This window comes from Lissotriton helveticus, chromosome 10, assembly GCF_964261635.1.
Source record: "Lissotriton helveticus chromosome 10, aLisHel1.1, whole genome shotgun sequence".
In the NCBI taxonomy this organism is placed as follows: Eukaryota; Metazoa; Chordata; class Amphibia; order Caudata; family Salamandridae; genus Lissotriton; species Lissotriton helveticus.
The window spans coordinates 447899040-447919651 of NC_136071.1; the positions used below are offsets into that span (position 1 = coordinate 447899040).

The window sequence follows — 20612 nt, forward strand, 5'->3', positions numbered from 1 at the left end:
TTCTGGGGCTGCCGAACAAGAGCGACCCCGGGCCTCGAGGGCCAGGGGGTACTGGCTGTAGCGGTGGCAAAGGCTGGCAGTACCGGTACATTTACCCCTCCTTCTGCGAACTGTCACACTGTATTGTAGTTATTTAGCCTCCAAATGCAAAAAAAGATACGTTTAATGCACACAGCCTCAAGTATACCTATCACATTTTTAACACCCCTGACAAAGAGGTGCAGTCCATCGACGCCCAGGCTTTGCGTGCAGTACCAAGAGCTGAACGTGTGATGTTTTGCCCAGACATTCTGGCATAGCTTTCATCCTAATGGCCAGACAAACATGCGCGGCTCATAAGACCTAAGGAGATGAACTCTCACAGAGGCAGCCAGTAAAGCTAGAGTAAAATTACGGTACATTTCGCAAATGCTGGCACACAGGTCTACCCTATGCCCTCTATGTGCAGCATTCGATCACTGTACTTTTTTCAAAGGATGAAGACATGCTACCACGCCTGGTACTGTCAGCAAGTAATTGAATGTAATCCCTTTACTTTAGAAGAATCAGCTAACTCCTTTGCCAGAAACTTTGTTCATAGCACCATCCATTATTTCTTCCACTAAAACACCTAAAAACACACATAGATGTTTTCAGTGCTAAAAGTTTGGATATATTGTTCAAGCACCCACTTCTGAATATGTTATCATCCTACGCCCATTAAGATTTTTTTAAACATAAAACAGTTTTGGAAATGCTATGGCTGCTATCAGAGAGGCACACTGTGTGATCTTGAACATGTCGCTGCAGCACCTCGACTTTTTTCCCTGCAGACAGACTATATGAACACTTCCTTTAGATACAGAATCTGCCTCTCCCCTGTTGACCATTGATTAGACCAGTTAGGCAGCGCGCACCAACTAACTAATAGCCTCTCAGAGCTATGTGTAATGTAAGCCTCGCTTGAAGGATGAAAAGCGGAGCCAGCCCTGCAGGGATTCCTGCCTGAGATTTGAAGGATCTCCAGCGACACTTAACCCCCCAGCGCCAATATTTACACTCAAAAGGCCTGCTTTAGAAATCATCCAGGGGGAGCTAGTCCTGACTTTGACAACACTGGCAAGAGATTGTTTGAGACTTAAGTCCTGTGCATGAAAGGGTGTCTGACTACAGCCTTGTGGGCAGACATATAATTTATTGGCTACACAGCGTGTTCGCAGTGACTTGTTTTATTTTATTTACATGAAATCACAGCTGCTGTGCGTCTCTAGCAACTTAATGGATTTTTTAAAGCTGGTATTTACCTCTATGTTTCTTTATTTTGTATATTGCCATGCAAACTCCTGCACGTATGTAATGTTTCCCAATATTCATTTTCCCATAGTTTATGTTCCCAGGAGACTCACCCTCACACACTCTGCACCCTCACACACTATGCACCCTAACACACTCTGCACCCTCACACACTCTGCACCCTCACACACTCTGCACCCTCACACACTCTGCACCCTCACACACTCTGCACCCTCACACACTCTGCACTCTCACACACTCTGCACTCTCACACACTCTGCACTCTCACACACTCTGCACTCTCACACACTCTGCACCCTCACACACTCTGCACCCTCACACACTCTGCACCCTCACACACACACTGCACCCTCACACACACACACTGCACCCTCACACACACACACTGCACCCTCACACACACACTGCACCCTTTTTATTTGTAATATCAATACATCTAAGTCACGTAAATACAACACATATTGCATTACAAATGCTATAGGTGTCACATTTGCGAAAGTTAAAACTTTTGGCATTGTAAATGACAAAGCTATTTTCGCTATTTTCAAAACCAACACATAAATAAAAAATGTGTCATTTACAATACCAATAGCTCAAACTTTCCTAATGCGAGACCTATTGCATTGCAAATGCTTGTTCCTAATGTTATTCTGGATTATGGTATTCTACTATATTCAAACCACACAGGAAAACCCTGCAGAACTCTCCCAACTATTGACACACACGCAACAGCAGCAACCACCCAGCATAACACTTACCGTTGATTCTCATAGAAGATATATCTGCCAGGAGTCAGGACTTTAAGGAGCTGAGGGTCAGTAGTTTCACTGCTGGTGTACACCAAGGCATCAACAAGTCCATTCACAGTCATAGCGGATCCCGGTAGGAAACTGCTACTATTCCCAATGTACAGAGCCACAGCATCAGGGCCTAGGTGCAGAAGAGGCTTGCTTGCATTCGTGGGAAACAGTTGGTTGACTTTAACAGAAAAAGAAATAAGTTTAAATACAATGAAATTGAAAAGCAGATAAATCCTCTTTGCTGCAAATGGAGCTCAAATGCCCTCATTACTCCAGAACTAAGCAATCGTGAAGGGTTATGTAACCATCATCTCTTTTTTTCCCGACAATCCACACAAATATGCACAATGAGTTCTTACATAAGGCCCTATATACCATATTTGTTAAGTTAGCTCTGCCGAGGCATGGACAAACTGTAAATGTGCCTCCTATCGAACTCTACAGATACTTGATGTTCTTCTCCTTACAACTATTCCTTGAAAGAGTTTCATTAATTTTGTATTATATCTGGCAAAAGTGGAATAATCAATTAAACACCCTCGGATTATGGACAGTCTGTTAATCAGATTTCACCAACCTCTACCTCCACATTGCCCTTACCACCAAGCACCTTCATCACTGCCTAGTCCCCACCCCCTGCACTTGGCCTACCACCAAGGCCCATCTGCACCTGCACTGATTGGTCTCTCAACAGCACCATTCCATAAGCTTGGCTCCCATTGTCTTTTTCCATCTGTTAAGCTACAGAAGACCGTGGTCCAAGAATTAAAAAAAATAAGTTAGAAGTACTGTACCTAGTAAAAGCAACCCATCAAATAAGTTGAAACATTTAGAGTTCATCAGAGCAGGAGCTTCTCAATAAATGTGTCCAGTTTGCGGAACTCATGATTTCCCTACCTCATTTACAGGTGTTACACGTGACGAGGACACCTAAGTTATAGCTGATGGAGCAATGGCTGGCTCTGCTGTTAGACACCGTAGAGCCCAGTGGCTGGGTAAACAAACAATGGATCTGGCAAGAAGGATTGTTTAGCGGTCTGTCCGTCCCTCGGTTTCACAGCACAGGAGACTCCCAGCCTTACACTTAAACTGAAGCATTTCAACTATAGAAATTAACTCTCCTGGGGCGGTTGTCTATTACCAAAAAGTAGGAGTAACTCTTTTCCTTACATTGAAAAGTTATGGACACGTCGTGTCACTCAGATCCCGCCCACCTGGACCGGTGTGGCTCCTTCGCATCATTAACTGATGTGAATACGGAGGAGTTAGGGACTTCTGACTGCACAGATTCAACAGATTGTCAAGTGCAGTTTCCCAGAAATATATCATGTTACTCTAGCTTTTCTTATCCCCCTAGTCTGGCAGTACACTCCTTCATTTCTACATGTTTGAGGTCCGTCTCTGCTAGTCCGGGACAAACCAAGTTGCTTAGCCAAAACCTGGCACCTGCCAAGCCATCCCTTTCATAGCCCGCCTGTTCACCTTACCCTTACATTCCAACTTTTGCACTACTAGTACTAGACGGGAAAAAAAGTGAGGATTCACTCATAGAGAATGCACGTGTTGGGGCCTCTTGCAAAAGTAGGGGCTCCGTGACTTGGTAAAGGATCCATGTGTACTTGACCCGAATTACTCATTCTCCCTCCCTTTCACGTCATAAAATCCACCCCCTTCCTCGCTCTGGGCAGCGTTGCATCTGCAGCATGCAGCCAGACATCAGAGCTTCCGGTACCGTGCCATTATGTCCACAACAGTGGGTGAGAGCCCAAACCCGACCCCACTGCAACAGAGAGCCCAATATGGGCCAGGTAAAAGGTTTGTAAGGCGGGAGCAAGAGATGCCGTCTCCAGGGACGGCTGCTAAAGAAACACCCTCAGTCCAAGCAACCATTCAGACAAGCCCTCAGGGTCAAACCCAACCTTCCAAACCACACAAAGTACACAGTGTATCTGTGCAGGTAAACCCCCTCAGAGGTAGTAAGCGTTATACAGAAGCTAAAATGCAATACAATATTTTACTTTCCATACTGATGGTTCCTGGGCGCAACATATTGCCTCAACTTCTTCCCAAAGGGAACGAACAAACAAAAATACTTACACAAACAGAATACAAAAATGAACATGAATTCCAGTTTTATCAGTACGAGTCCGACGCAGGCCTTTGGTACTCTTCTGGGTCTGTATGCTCCACCTCAGAAGGTCTGCACTTTGATGAAGATCGCTATCTGACGACGCAACGCACCTTCTCCAAGCACAATACAAACCTCCCCCGTGGCCACCAAGCTGTCCACCTCCACCTACACCTCTTGTCAACCATAGCACACGAGCAACGGTTCAACAACGCTCACCCTGAGTTACCACAGAATTGCAACAAACTACCACCACTTGCGCCTTCACTTCATTCTTCTTTGAGTCCTCCTATAAGGGCAAAGAAAATGAGTGACATCACGGGTAGCAGCAGCGTCCCTTGTGCGAAAGAGGGTTCTTTGCCAAGAGCGCGCAGAAAACACGTCAGACTTTCACATACGTGCCTCCTCGCGCGTTTGCATCCCTTGCAACAACGCATTACAAAGCCTGGTCCGTAAGCACCGAAGGCGCGCACTGTGGCCTGCATATTGTTCCGCTCGTTTCAGTCTCAGGTCACACGCACCATCAAATTATGACAGCCAACAGCACCGTCACATGCAGCCGAGGCCGCGCGCCTCGTACAAGGCCGAGCTGCCGCCGAGCACACTTGACACATTCCAGTGATTCCGCCACAAATACCCGGTGTGGAGCTTCAACCTCCCTCGCCTCAAGGCAGCCCGTGGGCCAAGCAAGTAGCTGTACCGTGGCGGCGCGAGACGGGCCGTTCACCAATAGGCTGCGGACTTTCAAGTGATGTTTTACTGATCAGATACGATTAAATACTAAGACATTTGAATACGTCCGCCTTTTTTTCTGCCTCCTTGCTCTGCACACAGCTATGGTAATTACACTCCGCTCATCTCGGTAGCTGCTGCTGCCCTCGGCCCCCTGCAGGTCACGAGCCCTCTCTACCCAACAGTTTTCTGAGCCACTCTCTTGCCTGGATCCCGACTGCTCCCAGAGGTCCTGCCACCACTACCTGACGTTCTTCGGCTATCGATGGACCCCCAAACTTATACTCCTCTTCTCTTCTCGCTTCATGCCTTCTCCTTTCCAACCTCCCTTTAGTGGTTACTGCTCACTGCCCATCTGGCCTCGCACTTAGTTGCTTGGTCGGTCCCCTGGTTTACCTTTCTGGGACGAGACAACATACACAAACTCAAGAGGTGAAGTAGGACAACACTGCACATGCAGCACAGACACACCACAAACGTGTATATATCATTGTCCATATAGAATTCCTCTCGACAACCGTGCTCCACTATCCAAAAGAACACATTTTTAGGAAGAATTCCTACAAATTACCTCAGCCACAGCTCTAGTCGGGCCCATAGCCAGAATCATATTCTAGGAGGGCCTTGCCCCTACTAAAGACAGAAATATAAAATGGGAATTGGATAGGGGACATGGGGTTCTTCCACCAGAACGGTCTTAAAAAAAGATAGCATATGGCATAAAAATCACATCATGCAATTAATTTTTGGGTGTTACACGTTACTGTCATCATTCTACATGAGAATATTGTTTGCAAAATTAATGGAAAAAGACTGAGTGAAACAGGAACATATCGGATATCAATTTACAGGGAGAGGTTAATACCCTCTAGTATTTTCTGTTGTGGCAAACGGTACATTTAAACGAATCCAGAGTCATACATTTTTTCAAAATCACAAGGGTTTTAATTACAAATTTACAGAGTTATGGTAATCTTTCCTATGAGCATGTTGGAAATACTTAAAATGTATTTTAAAGCAGATTAGACCGGTAACCTTGATGAAAAAAATGGATTTAAATGAAACTCCATTTTAAAAGAGGCTGTGTCTCTTCTCTGTGATTTTTTTCAGAACATTAATGTCAAATGGTGTTCCTTCAGTTACATTGGGCAGGATCCTTGGTCAATACAGGATAGACAGTCAGCAGAAATGTAACCACGTTTGAGGACTCTACCAACACGATTTACCAAAAACATGTTGCAAATGGTGCACGTAATAACCCTTTTAGCAGATATTAATGAAAACTGGGTGGGTTTTAAAGACATTTTTGGGACACACAAGCAGAGCACAGAGGCACAGTCAGGGCTACTGGAATTATGCGATTGTGCAGATGCGTTGATTTTCACATTATTATAGATTTGCCACATAATCCATCTTTTAGAAGGTTTCGGGCCACGTATCCCGGTGGTGCACCTTGCTACTTTGAGCACATCTCATCAATTGAGAGCACTTACTCCCCTGATTCTATTCTAGACGACTCATTTGCTCGTTTCTACTATAAGGTGGAACATTTTAGGCCTACTTGGAATACTGTTCCGCTATTACGGTTTACTGGTTCTCTGATCTAGGATGAAAACGAAATAGTTTGCATGTTGCACTTAAAGCCCTGATAATGTCCCAACGCCTTGTGCTTTAGTGGAACGAACCGCATTGGCTGTTTTTTATGACCAGAAGTGGATGTCAAAATAAAGGAAGAAAGTAAAGAAAACACGAATGGACTATAATTTGCTTTCTTCGGTGCACCTCCGTGTGTTAATATTGTTGAATGAATCTGTAGCCAGGGGCACCAAAGGGTGACAGGTGCCGGAGTATTGTGCACGACCATTATTTTTACAAAACAGCAGTAATAAAGTGAGGTGCTAGCTAACAGGTTCGTCACCCTGCATTGTTTTAGGATTTATACATAATCTATCATTAGCCTCATAATCTACAGATTTTAACAAAAAAATTGGGTTTCTTGCTCAAACAGTTCAATACCAACAAAAAATATGAAATGTGTTTCAGTGACGTGGAAGGCCCTTTGGAATGCTGGAATGCAGAATGTTTTTGCCTATTGCTATATTTGGATGTTAAGCTGGCACTAATGAGGTGCAACAAATGCCCAGAGTTTGTTTCTATGTTTAATAACAAGCATTTGCAATGCAATCGGCCTTGCCTTTGGGATCTTATATGTATTTAGCTATGCCTGAGTGCTGAAACATCATCTGTTCTTTAACATGAAGGGAAAGTAAGCACCAAACTGCGTGACACGCCGGGTATGGGAACACATGGAGAGAAATATTGCCTTTCAGCAGGAAATAGTATAGCCCACAGCTCTGTTTTTAATATAAAATCAGGCCTTTGGTGGTCATATCACGGACAATACAAGATTTGAAAAAAATATTATTGTCTACGGGTGCTCATGGAAGACAATTTCTATGGACTGGAATCTAGAGAATGCTAAAGTGATCCTGGTATTTTACTGACCTCTGCTGGTCGTTTTCTATCAAGAAAGTTAAATAGAGGCATTTGCCAGAAAAAAAGAGTCACTAAGCGGAAACAGACAAGTCCTTGGGCTGATCTCCAGAGCCCACAAAGTATATACTATATAAGTATATACTAAAGTATATACAAGAGGTCTTGAATGCTCAACCTAATGATGAAATAAAGAAGTAATACTATTACAAAATGTGCCACATTATGCTGCATAATGCACAAGTTACTACTTGTGTAACGATATATCTGTAAGAGACATTAGTTAGTGATAGATTCCTTACCTGAGAATATCCCCAGGCGTCAGACTGGATCCGGAAATATTCGCGTAGCAGTACCCTTGCGCGTCGGTAGGCGTCGTCTGCGGCTCCGCGTCCGTCGTCGGCGCCGTGATGACGTCGGAGTACTTAGACGCCGCCTCCGCGTGCTGACGTCAGTTCTTAGACACAGCTTTTCCGCGCCAGAAACGCAGAGCCATGTTAAAAACCAACACTGGTGCCATTGAAACTAGGGCCCTGAAAGGGATGACCTTAACCCTAGATATCGGTTCGCAGAACGGGGAGGATGGGTGAGTTGGTAAGGAATCTATCACTAACTAATGTCTCTTACAGATATATCGTTACACAAGTAGTAACTTGTGCATCTGAAAGAGACATGTTAGTGATAGATTCCTTACCTTAGAATAGATACCCCAGCAATACCAACCCCGGTGGTGGGTCTGCGAACCAATAATCACACCAGAAAGTCCTGGAGGACGGAACGGCCAAAGAAGCCATCCCTCCAGACTTGGCTGTCCAGGCAGTAGTGTCTCGCAAACGTGTGCAGCGAGGCCCACGCAGCTGCCTGACAAATGTCCTGCAAGGTCACTCCTCGGCCTAAGGCAGTCGTAGTCACCGTGGCCAGAGTAGAATGAGCCCTCAGCCCAACAGGGGGTTCTTTCTTAGCCAAGGAGTAACACGCCTGGATGCACAAGATGATCCACCGAGAGATGGTCCTTTTGTGCACCGCCCGTCCCTTCTTAGCGCCCACGTAACCAACAAAGAGTTGGTCATCCACCCGGAACTGGCGTGTGCGATCTAGATAGAACGAAATCGCACGTTTTGGGTCCAGACGGTGGAGCCGCTCTTCCTCTTTAGAGGGATGCGGTGGCGGAAAGAAGGTGGGACAGTGGGCAATGTGATAGACTGCCCGATATGGAAGGCCGTGACAACCTTGTGCAGGAAAGATGGCTTAGTCCGCAACACAACCTTGTCCGGATGGACAGAAAGGAAAGGGGGTGTTCATGAAAGAGCCTGGAGCTCACTCACTCTCCTGGCAGAGGTGATGGCAATCAGGAAAGCAGTCTTCAGAGTAAGAAGGCGGAGAGGACAGTTGTGGAGTGGCTCAAAGGGAGCGTACATCAGAAACGTAAGAACAAGGTTCAAGTCCCACTGGGGCATCACAAACGGAACAGGAGGGAACATGTGTGTTATGCCCTTCAGAAAACGAGTTACAATAGGGGACTTGAACAAAGAAGGCTGATCAGGCAGCCTTAGAAAGGCTGAAAGGGCAGAAAGGTAGCCCTTGATAGTGCCCAGAGCAGAGCCCTGCTGGGCAAGAGAAAGAAGGAAGAGAAGAACCTCAGAAAGAGGGGCAGAAAGAGGATCCACAGCCTTTGCTGTGCACCATGGCACACATTTGTTCCACCTGCAGGCGTATACCGACTTTGTGGAGGGACGCCTGGCTGCCAGAATGACATTACAGACTTCAGGAGGCAAGTCAAATGGCGTCAACTGTCGCCGCTCAATCTCCAAGCATGGAGGTGGAGACTGGACAGGTTCGGGTGGAGGACCATCCCCTGCTGCTGCGACAGAAGGTCCTCCTGAAGAGTCAGACGAACCGGGGGATCCACTGACATACTGAGTAGCTCTGGATACCAGTACCTTCGTGCCCAGTCCGGAGCCACAAGGATGACTTGGGCCCGGTCGCGCTTGATCTTCTTCAGCACTCTAGGCAGAAGTGGTATAGGCGGAAAGGCGTACAATAGACCGCAACTCCACTCGCGTCGAAAAGCGTTGCCGAGCGAGTGCCGCCTTGGAAACTCCAACGCGCAGAACTGATGACATCGCGCGTTCTCTTCGGTGGCGAATAGATCTAACCAAGGCTCTCCCCACTGCTGAAAGAGGCCTTGCGCCACGTCCAAGTTCAGACGCCATTCGTGATCCATCATGCACCGATGGCTGAGTTTGTCCGCCCTGGCGTTCAGAGAACCTGCCAGGTGTCGAACCACCAGGGTCACGCTCTGATGTTCCAGCCACTGCCAGAGGCGCAGAGCCTCCTGGCAAAGGGTCCACGACCCCACCCCGTCCTTTTTGTTGCAGTACCACATGGCGGTGGTGTTGTCCGTGAACACCTGCACTACACTCCCCCGGACAGAGGGGAGGAATGCCTACAGTGCTAGACGAATCGCCCGCAGCTCCAAAAGGTTGATATGGAGCCGGGACTCCGCCGGAGACCAGAGGCCTCTGATCTCCGCCTCTCCCAAGTGGCCTCCCCAGCCCTGGAGGGACGCATCCGTCACAACTTCGTGTTCCGGTTGGGGAAGGGAGAGGGATCTGCCGCTGACCCAATCGCGGTCCGTGAGCCACTACTGCAGCTGTCTCGCAGTGCCCTCCGAGATCAGGACATGGTCGGATAGGTTGCCCTGATGCTGGGCCCACTGAAACTTCAGGTCCCACTGCAGAGCCCGCATCCGCCACCGGGCGTGATGCACCAGAAGGATGCAGGAGGCCATCATCCCCCGAAGCCGCAGCGTCAACCTGACCGAGACCCGGGATAAAGGCTGAAAGAGTGGAATCAGAGCCTGAATGTCCCAAACCCGCTGTTCGGGAGGATAAACCCGAAGCCGAGTCGAGAACCGCTCCGATGAAGAGGAGCTTCTGAGAGGGGCACAGGTGTGACTTCGGCACATTGATGGAAAACCCCAGCAGGTGCAGGAGGTCTGCCGTCGTCTGGAGGTGGCTGACGACTGTTTGGGGCGAGCCCGCCTTCAACAACCAGTCGTCGAGGTAGGGGGAAGACTGAAACCCCTAACCTGCGCAAATGAGCTGCGACCACCGCCATCACCTTCGTGAACACCGGTGGGGAGCTGGTAAGGCCGAAGGGGAGCACGGTAAACTGAAAGTGCTCGTGGCCTACCGTGAACCGCAGGTAACGCCGGTGGGCCTGCAGGACGGGAATGTGGAAATAAGCGTCCTGCAAGTCCAATGCTACCATCCAGTCTCCTGGGTCCAGGGCAGCTAAGACCTGAGCCAGTGTCAGCATTTTGAACTTCTCCTTCCGGAGGAAGCCGTTGACGTTCCGTAGGTCCAAGATAGGGCGTAGGCCCCCTTTGCCCTTCTTGGGTACCAGAAAGTAGTGAGAGTAGCAACCACACCCTACTTCTGGCCCATGAACGCGCTCGATGGCCCCCTTGGCCAAGAGGGCCGTAACTTCCTCCTGCAGAAGTCGCAAATGATCCCCCGATACGCGGTGGTATTGCGGTGGCATGGCTGGAGGGGTCGCCTCGAAGGGGAGGGAGTAGCCCCATCGGACGATTTGCAGCACCCACATGTCCGATGTGACAGTGCGCCAGTGGAAGAGGTGATTGCGAACCCTGTCCCCCACTGGCGTCACATGGGCCTGAAAGCACGGACTAGGAGGGTTTTGAGGCGGATGCTGCGGGGGAAGGTGTGGACTGACCTCGCCGTTGCCCCCTACCGCCACCACGGCGGTTTCCACGGCCGCCACCGCGTTGGATATTACCCTGCAGTGCGTGGCTGGCAGCACGTGTGGGGACGCCCCTTCCTTGATCACGAAAGGAGCAAAAGGCACCGGTTTGCTGGCGCGGGGCCGAGAGGCCCAAGGACCTGTCCGTAGCCCTGGAGTCCTTAAAGCGCTCAAGCGCATGGTCTGTTGTCGCCAAAAAGGCGACGGCCATCAAACGGCATGTCCATGAGTGTATTCTGGACATCGGCCGAGAAGTTGGCGGACCTCAACCAGGCGTGGCGACGAATCGCCACCGTCGTTGCCATCACTCTGCCCAGTGAGTCGGTGGTATCCAGCCCACACCGGATAGAATACCGTGCCGCATATCTGCCTTTCACAAGGGCCTGGCCGAGTTTAGCCTGTACCTCCAACGGGCATTCTGGTAGCACGTCCGCGACCGTATCCCACAGAGAGTGGGTGTAGCAGCCCAAGAGGCATGCGGTGTTGGAAGACCACAGTCCCAGACTCAGGGAGGAGAATACCTTTTTGCCGTATTGCTCATACCTCTTGGATTCCCTGTCTGGCGGAGCCGACGGGAATGCGGATAGGGAATTGGAGGCCTGGATCACCAGGCTCTCAGGGGTGGGGTGGGTGCACAGGAAAAAAGGGTCGCCCGGGGCCGGGCGGTGGCGTCTGGCCATGTTCCTATCTACAGGCGAACCTGTAGCGGGCTTGGACCAAGTGCCCAAAAGAACGTCGGTCAAGGCCTCATTAAACAGCAGCAGAGGCTCAGCCGAGCTTGACTGCTGTTTAAGGACCTCAGTGAGGAGGTTAGTCCTCACGGCCGCGACGGGGAGTTCAAGGGCCAAGGCCTTGGCCGCCCCGTCAGCACCACACTGTAGGTTGCCCCCTCCTCCATAGCCACCGTAGGAGGTGAGACAAAACCAGTGTCTGGTGAGGTATCCAGACCACTGGCATCCCCAAGTCCACCTGTCCAGTCCTCCTGGGACTGACACTCCCGTGTCAGAGGGTCCTCAGACCCCTCCCAATTCTCCTCGTCACGCATCTCCTGGTACTCAGGGGTGTCAAATGATGGGGCCGGTTCATTGAAGTAGAACTCTCCAAACGGCGTCGAGAGCGGCGCCCAGCGGCGTAGCTCCGGCGCCGGATCGAGGGAGGCATCGGGGACGGCGCCGCCCGAAGACGGCGCCTGAGGTGACACCTGAGGGACCGGCGCCGGTGAGGTCGGTAGGTCAATCGGCGACGACCCGGATCCAGAAGCGGATCCAGCGGGGCCCTGCGGCGCCGAGCCCTAAGGCGCCGGCGGCGTCGTGGCCGAAGCACCCGACGGCGTCGGGGCCAAAGCCCCCGACCAGCTAGGGCCCCCAGACGGGTCCGCTGGGCCCGAAGGCGCCGCGGAGCCCGTCGGAGGAGTGAGAGACCTCATGGCCATGAGGAAACGTTCGATCTCCTCCGGCGTCGCGCGTGGCCCAGGGACCGGAGGGTGCGAGGCCGGACGCGACGCCCGCGACTCCGACGGAGCCACGTGGGCGGTGTCACCCGAACCCCCGGCCGCGTCGCGCGAGCGTCGGGGGGAGTCAGAAGAGCGATGACGTCTCTTCGACTTCTTGTGCTTACCTGACGACTTCGACCCTGAGGAGTGATGTCGGCTCCCGGAGATATGGTGGCTCCGCTCCCGCGACCGGTCCCTCGACCTCCGTCCGGACCGGGAACTTTCACGGCACGGGGCCGACTGCCGGAGCTCGAGTCACTTGTGGGACCGCTCCCGTCTAGCTTTCGAAGTTAGGGCCCGGCAGTCGGAGCAGGTCTTGTAGTCATGATCGACGCCGAGACAGTGGAGATGCCGACGGTGAGGGTCCGTGACCGACATCAGTCGGTCGCAATCCTCACAAGGCTTAAAACCTGGCATCCCTACCGGCACCGTTCGGAGTCGAAGACTCGAAAGAATGATCAAAAAGGATCAAAAAAGTTTAGTCAAAAAATGACTAAGGTACCACTTTTTCCGGATCTGCGCTGCTGGCGCGGAAAAAAGAAGAACTGATGTCAGCACGCGGAGGCGGTGTCTAAGTACTGCGACAACGTCATCACGGCGCCCACGACGCCGACGACGGACGCGGAGCCGCAGACGACGCCTACCGACGCGCAAGGGTACTGCTACGCAAAAATTTCCGGATCCAGTCTGACGCCTGAGGATATTCTAAGGTAAGGAATCTATCACGAACGTGTCTCTTTCAGATGTGGCTTTTCTTGCCTCATAATTTACTGACCCCAGCTGCATAATTTGGTCCTCTTCTGCCGTATAATTCCAGTGGCCCTGGGCATAGTACACTCACGGACATGGGCGGGGACAAACACTCTTTAGAATAGCATTCAGACAAGTTTTCATGGAATGCAACTATAGAAGGACATTCAACAACAGTGCCATACAAAAGGTAGGTGTGGGTTATTTAGGGAACATGTAATCTTAGTGCTTTAACTGTTAGCTCAATCTCTGTTCCTGAGTGATGTGGTGGTGCCCCTGAGTGATGTGGTGGTGTCCCCTAGTGACGTGGTGGTGTCCCCGAGTGATGTGGTGGTGTCCCCGAGTGATGTGGTGGTGTCCCCGAGTGATGTGGTGGTGTCCCCGAGTGATGTGGCGGTGTCCCAGAGTGATGTGGCGGTGTCCCAGAGTGATGTGGTGGTGTCCCAGAGTGATGTGGTGGTGTCCCAGAGTGATGTGGTGGTGTCCCCGAGTGATTAGGTTAGAGAAAGTTAAGAATATTGCATGGGAGAAAGGAACACATACTGTATGGGAAATAGGGAGGTATAGTGTGTGGGAGATAGGACAGCCTAAGAAATGAGGCATCATGTATGAGGCAAATTCAGGGAGACTGTAAAAAACTGGAAGGCTGCGCATATAGGAGAAAGAAAGTCTGGTTGAATGGGAGAAGACTACAGACTGTATGGGAGTAAGGAAGGTAGGTTGTATGGGATAATGTATGATAGAGTGCATGTGTTAAAAGGGGGTACAGTGTATGCAAAATAAAATATTTGTATGGAAGACAAATAGACTAATGGAGAAAGGAGAGCAGATTCTGGGAGAAGTTATGACAGAAGGCACAACCTAAAAACTGTTTATGGGAGAACAGAAGGGGAAAGATACACCCTACTGCATGGAAGAAAGGATGAAAGACCATGAAAGAAGCAACAGTAGACCTTAAGACAGAACAAAAGGCAGTGTGAATTGGGGAACAGGAAATAGAAAGGAGGGGTTGTGGGAGAAAGGGAGGCAGCGAGCAAGGAAGAAGGGAAGGCAGAGTTCATGGAAGAGAGTAAGGCAGACAGAATGGAAACAAGGAAGAAGGGAAGGCAGAGTTCATGGGAGAGAGTAAGGCAGACAGAATGGAAAAAAGGGAAGGCTGACAGTATGGGAGAAAGGGAAAAAGAAGATAGAAAGCATGGGAGAAAGGAAGGCTGAGATAGTGGGTGACAGCAAGGCAGACATGGGAAAAGGAAGGTGAAGGGCATGGGGAAAAGGGAAGCAGAGTGAGAAGGAAAAACGAAGGCTGAGTGCATGGGAAAAATGAAGACGACAGCAAGGGAGAAAGGATGGGAGAGTGCATTGGAGAAAGGAAGGAAGAGATCATGGGAGAAGAAAAGCAGAGAGCATGAGAAACTTGAGGCACAGTGCACAGAAAAGAATGTAAGGTAGACTAGGAGAAAGTAATCAAACATTATCACAAAGCAAAGAGCGTATGTGAAAAAAGAAGGCAGCTTATGTGACAAAAGGGAAGGCAAAGAATGGCAGTAAGGAAGACGGCGTGTGGGAGGAAACGAAGGAGAACATAGGAGAAAAGAAAGCAGAGAGTGACGAAAAGTACAGAGCTTAGCAGAATGGAAAACAGAGAGCACGGAAAAATGAAAGTGAATTAAGAATGTGGGAAAGAAAAAGCAGAGAGGTGTGAGAGAAAGGAAATCAGGTATTGGGAGGGGAAAAATTAGAGTGAATGGGGAAAGGAAATGAAAACAAGGAAACAAGGTTGAAAGCGAGAGAGAGAGGGGAAGAAACAGAGGTAAGGAGAGAGAGAGCTGGATGAAGAACAGACAATGAAAACAAATAAATAAAGGCTCAGGAGAGGGAGGCCAGCAAGTTCGGGAGTGCATTCCTTTGAAGACTGATGGGGGGGGGGGGGGGAGCGGCTTCCTCTGAAGTCTGATGCCGAGGCTCAGACAAATGGTGGTGTGCGAGCTGCTTCCTTTGGAGTTTGATGGGGGGGGGGCGGGGGAGCAAATGGCGAGCGCACGCCCGGTGCACATGCACTGGCCATAATCCGCATTCCAAAGCCCTCTTGGTAGAATTTTCTTGTGCCCCTCTATATCTCTCGCATAGCGATTGCTTACGCAATAACTAGGCTCGACCTAAAAGGAAAATGCTACTTACCAGTATGCATCTGTTCTTGGCATGTAGAGCTGCAGAGTTGTGCACTAAGCATTAGATCGCCACCTATTGTTGGGCTCGGATGATTGCATGTTGTTGTCGTCTTGGAAAAAGTCTTTGTAGTCACGAGATAGGTGACTCCTCCCTTGGACGATAGTGCGCATGGGCATCGGCTCCATCCTTAGATTGTTTTTCGCCATGATGGGAAATTATGGAGTTAGTAGAAGTAAAGAAAAAAGATGTCCATGCGTGTGCATCTAAGTAAGATAAAACTGGAACATATACAGGTCCCGGGGAGGCAGGAGGGCGTGTACAACTCTGCAGCTCTACATGCCAAGAACAGATGCATACTGGTAAGTAGCATTTCCCGTTCGAGGCATATGAGCTGCAGATTGTACACTTCGCATCAAGTGTGCAGCAGTGTCTCCCCTAGCGGTGGTCACCTGTATCTGTTGCAGTGGTTTGAAAGAGAGTTTTAAGGACAGCTTGGCCTACTGCAGCTTGCTGCTTGGCTTGCACATCAACACAGTAGTGTTTAGTGAAGGTGTGTTTTGTAGACCATGTTGCTGCTTTGCATATGTCCTCTAGGGGGATGTTTCCTAAGAAAGCCATAGAGGCTCCTAGTTTGCGTGTTGAGTGCGCCCTAGGAGAAACTGTTAATGTACGTTTTGCTTTTTGATAGAATATTTGTATACATTTTATAATCCACCTTGCAATCCCACCTTTAGAGATGGGGTTGCCTTTATGATGTGGAGAGAAAGACAAAAACAGTTGTTTTGTTTTCCTAAAAGACTTAGACCTATCTATATAGTAGAGAAGAGCTCTTTTAACATCTAATGTGTGTAGAGCCCTTTCTGCCACAGAGTCTGGGTTTTGAAAAAACACAGGCAACTCTACAGATTGGGTAAGGGAAAGAAGTCCAAAGATCACTAGATACATTTTGATAACATTTCTTTTATTTCGTTTTCAAAAATGAGAATTCTTTACAGTCCAACCAACACGTGTCGTTCTCCATCTGAGAACTTCATCAGGGCTTAAAAGTCATGAAACGCAGTTTTGTACGTTGCATTAAAGAAATCAGTCAATATCACGATTATTCCTGAAAGAGTTTGGTCGATTCCAAGTAGCGGTTCCCAATAAGGAATATCTTGTACATAAGTGCTGTAGAATTGTGGAGGACCATCAGATGTGTAGAAGGATCCTCGCAATGATGGTGCTTATATAAGTATAGCGTTGCCAAAAAGGTACAACTTTTATGGGCCTTCTTGGCAGGTTCTGTTCAATCCAATCCAAAGAAAGAAACAGGTACCCCTCGTATTTAAGAGTGGAATCGACACTCTAACAAAAAGAAATGTCCTTATGCAGGTCCATTAAGATTATAAAGGGAGTTGTTCCCATCGGCTATAATATGCCTTAACTTGTCAAACGCCAGTTTTCGCGGGAAAACACATCTGCTTCTATACTGTGTGCACAATTAATTCGACACAGTCCCTTCTCCCTTAATCATTTCCAAATAGTCACTTGTTTTGTGTTTGTTATAGAGTTTTTCTATTTTTTGTACCAACCCTTTTCTTGTATAATTCTTGTACCAATCCTGTTTCCTTTCCTCCATAGGCAATAGAGGCTATCTATCTTTAGGCATGTCATTAATGTCCTGATGATGGGCCCCATGATTTAAAAGTGGGACCGAAACGCCGTCGACCCTTTTAAACACTTTATACATAGAAATGTCATGTATTGTATATATGTGAAAGTGTTTCTTTGAGATTTCTGTGCTATTGTTACATTACATAAAACTGCTGCTTTTGCCTGAAAGCCCTGTTTTGTTTGTTGCTCATTGTACTGATCTGTATGTGTTTGGGTACAGGCTTGTGCCCCACTACGGTGAATTGCAGAAGGAATCATTTGTCTGTAAAATATATATATATATTTTTTTAAAGTAAAGATTGAAACCTCTGTCCGTCTGGACATGTTAATTGAATATAGAACCGACTGTGGCTATATTTATTCTGCTTAAATATTCTATATGCATGGGACTACTGTTGTCTTTGAAAGAATATTGCTAGCAGCTCTAGATGGTTGATATGGAACAATTTTTGTTGCCTGTTCCATTGTCCTTGAGTTGTATGATGTAGAAGATGGGCTCCCCATCCTGTGAGGGATGCTTCTGCTGTGAGCACTAGTTGTGGAACAGGTTTGAGGAACGGCTGCCCTTTTGTCAAGTTTTTGGTGTTCCACCACTGCAGAGAGCAATGTGTGCGGCTGTCTACCAACACCAGGTCTGTTAATTGACCTTGAGCCTGGTTCCACTGTTGTGCTAGACATTCCTGTAACTGACGCATCTGTAGTCTTGCATATGGTACTATGAAGATGCAAGATGCCATCATGCCTATTAGTCTCATGAACACTCTGGCTTGCAGAGATTGTTGCTGTTGAAAGGCTGTGACTAAGGCTTGAATGCTCAGTATCCTTGCTGGACTGGGATACTCTAGCGCCGTGGACATGTTTATTGTAGCCCCTAGATACTGATGTATGTGAGAGGGCTGCAGGTGCGACTTGGTGTAGTTGATTGTGAACCCTAAGTCGTGCAATGTTTGAATTGTCTGATGTGTGTGTTGAACACACTGATTGAATGAATTGGCTTTTATGAGCCAATCGTCTAGATAAGGGATGACATGTATTTGTTGTTTCCTGAGATGTACTGCTACTACTGCTAGGCACTTTGTGAATACTCGTGGTGCCGTTGTCACTCGGAATGGAAGGACTTTGAACTGATAATGTTGTCCTACTAGTACAAACCTTAGATACTTTCTGTGAACAGGATGTATAGGAATGTGGAAGTAGGCGTCCTTCAGGTCTAGTGTTGTGAGGAAATCGCCTTGTTGCTGCAGTGGGAGCACATGTTATAAAATGATCATATGAAAATAATCTGATTGTATGTAATGATTGAGGGGCCGGAGGTCGAGAATTGGTCTTAGTGTCCCGTCCTTCTTGGGAATTAGAAAATACAGCGAGTAAACCCCTGTTCCTTGTTCTTGTAAAGGAACTATTTGTATTGCGTCCTTTTGTAGAAGTGACAGAACTTTTTGTTTGAGCAGAGGCAGGTGTTCTGTAGACAGTGGACGTTGCCTGTGCGGTATATGTGGAGGGGTTGCTGTAAGTTCTAGGCAGTAGCCATACTGGATAATCTGCCTTACCCACCTGTCTGTTGTGATGGAGTTCCAGACATGCAGGAATTGCGTTAATCTGCCCCCCACAGGAGTGGAATGCTGTTGGGGGAGCAGAGGGAAGTCACTGTTTTGTGGCGGAAGAGGTTCGATTACTGTTGTTACCCCGACCTCTTCCTTTGTTGTTATTCCCTCTATAGCCTCCTCTAAAATATACCTCGTTAGAGGATGTTTGTGTGTTGGAGTTGAAGGACGTTGTATTGTCTGCACCAGTTTGTTTGGAGCCCCCTCTATGGAAGGAGCGACGAAAGGAACCTCTAGTTTGTGTGGACTGTAAAGCTCCCATAGATTTGGCAGTGTCTGTATCCTTCTTCATTTTTTTCAAGTGCTGTGTCTACTTCTGCTCCAAATAATTGTTTTTGATTAAATAGTTGATTTAAAATGGTAGTTTGTACTTCTTGTTTAAACCCTGAAATGCGTAGCCACGCATGTCTTCGAAGTACGACACTAGTATTTACAGCTCTAGATGCAGTATCTGCTACATCTAGTGCGCACTTGATTGAGGCATTAGAAATAAGCTTGCCTTCTTGTATAAGATCATTTGCCTGTGTTTTATCTTGGTCAGGTAGATGTTCTAGCAGTTTCTCTAACTGATCATAATGAGCCCTAAGGAGGGCTTGTGTATTAGCTATACGCCATATGTTGGTAGCTTGCGCAGCTATACTTTTGCCTGAGGCATCTATGACCTTGGATTCTTTGTCCGGTGGGGGTGCCACGCCTGAGGTTTGTGAGTGTGCTCTCTTCCTAGCATTTGACACAACTAGTGAATCTAATGGTAGTTTTCCTTTAATGTAGGTTGTATCTGCAGGTGCAGGCCTATATTTTTTTCAATCCTAGGGTTCAAAATCCTAGAACGTACAGGGTCTTTAAAAATTTCTGGAGCATGTTTAAAGACCCCTTTAATCATAGGAAGAATTTAAACAGATCTTTGCGATTGTTCAAATGTGTCTAATAGAAAATCTTCCTCTGCCTCATCAGAATGCATAGTGACCCCATGAAAATGGCAGCTCTGTTCAATAGGTGCCCAAAGCCAATGTTATCCTCTGGGGGAGAAGGTTTTGATGGGTATGACTGTGGGTCAGGAATATCTGGTGTATCCTGTGGGTTTTAGTACTCCCAGTCTGTATCATCTATAGGGAATGGGAAAGGCTCATCTGTGTCTATCCCTCTTCCTAAACTATACTCATCATCATTTTGAGGTGAGTGTGAGGGTAAAGGAGGAGAATGTGAAGGAGACATCTGTTGTGAATTGTTAAGAGGAGCAGGAGATGAAGGAGAAGGAAGTATAGGTGAAGAAGGGAGCATAGGGGATGTGGCAGAGTCCTTCTTCTTGGCAGGAACCACCGGTGTGGATGATTCATCTGCCTTCCTTTCCTTGTGTGGTGTAGTGGAAACATGACCTGTTTTTGGGTCAATGTAGATCTTCTTTGGCAGAGGATCTGGCTGAAAAAGTTATTCTCCTTGTGGAACCTTTGTCGGCGCTGATTTTTTCGGAACTGGACGAGGTTGCTACTGGTCTTTAGCCTTAGGAGTTGTTACAGTGTCCTTTGGCGTAGTTTTCGGCACCGAAGGTGTTGTTTTCGGTGTTATAGGCTGTTTCGAGGGCTTTGACGCGTCGGAATCAGGCCTTGTCGGTTTCGTACCCTTGTCTTTAGAAGTCGACGGTTTCAAAGCCAAGACTTCTTTCGGTTTCGGTGCAGAGGGAGCTGGTGGGATCAGGATGTGCGGCTTGCTCGGTACCGAGCTACCGGAAGGCT

The 20612-nt window shown here is 48.2% G+C and overlaps 1 protein-coding gene across 2 annotated transcripts in view; it reads right to left on the minus strand.

Moving 5' to 3' along the window:
- LOC144784272 (uncharacterized) overlaps nucleotides 1–20612 on the minus strand; it is a 491196-nt gene that overhangs the window by 393148 nt on the left and 77436 nt on the right. For both annotated transcript variants that reach the window (XM_078662942.1, XM_078662941.1), the window contains one exon: nucleotides 2052–2271. In XM_078662942.1, coding sequence (XP_078519068.1) covers nucleotides 2052–2271 — 220 coding nt within the window. The remainder of the gene's footprint in view (nucleotides 1–2051; nucleotides 2272–20612) is intronic.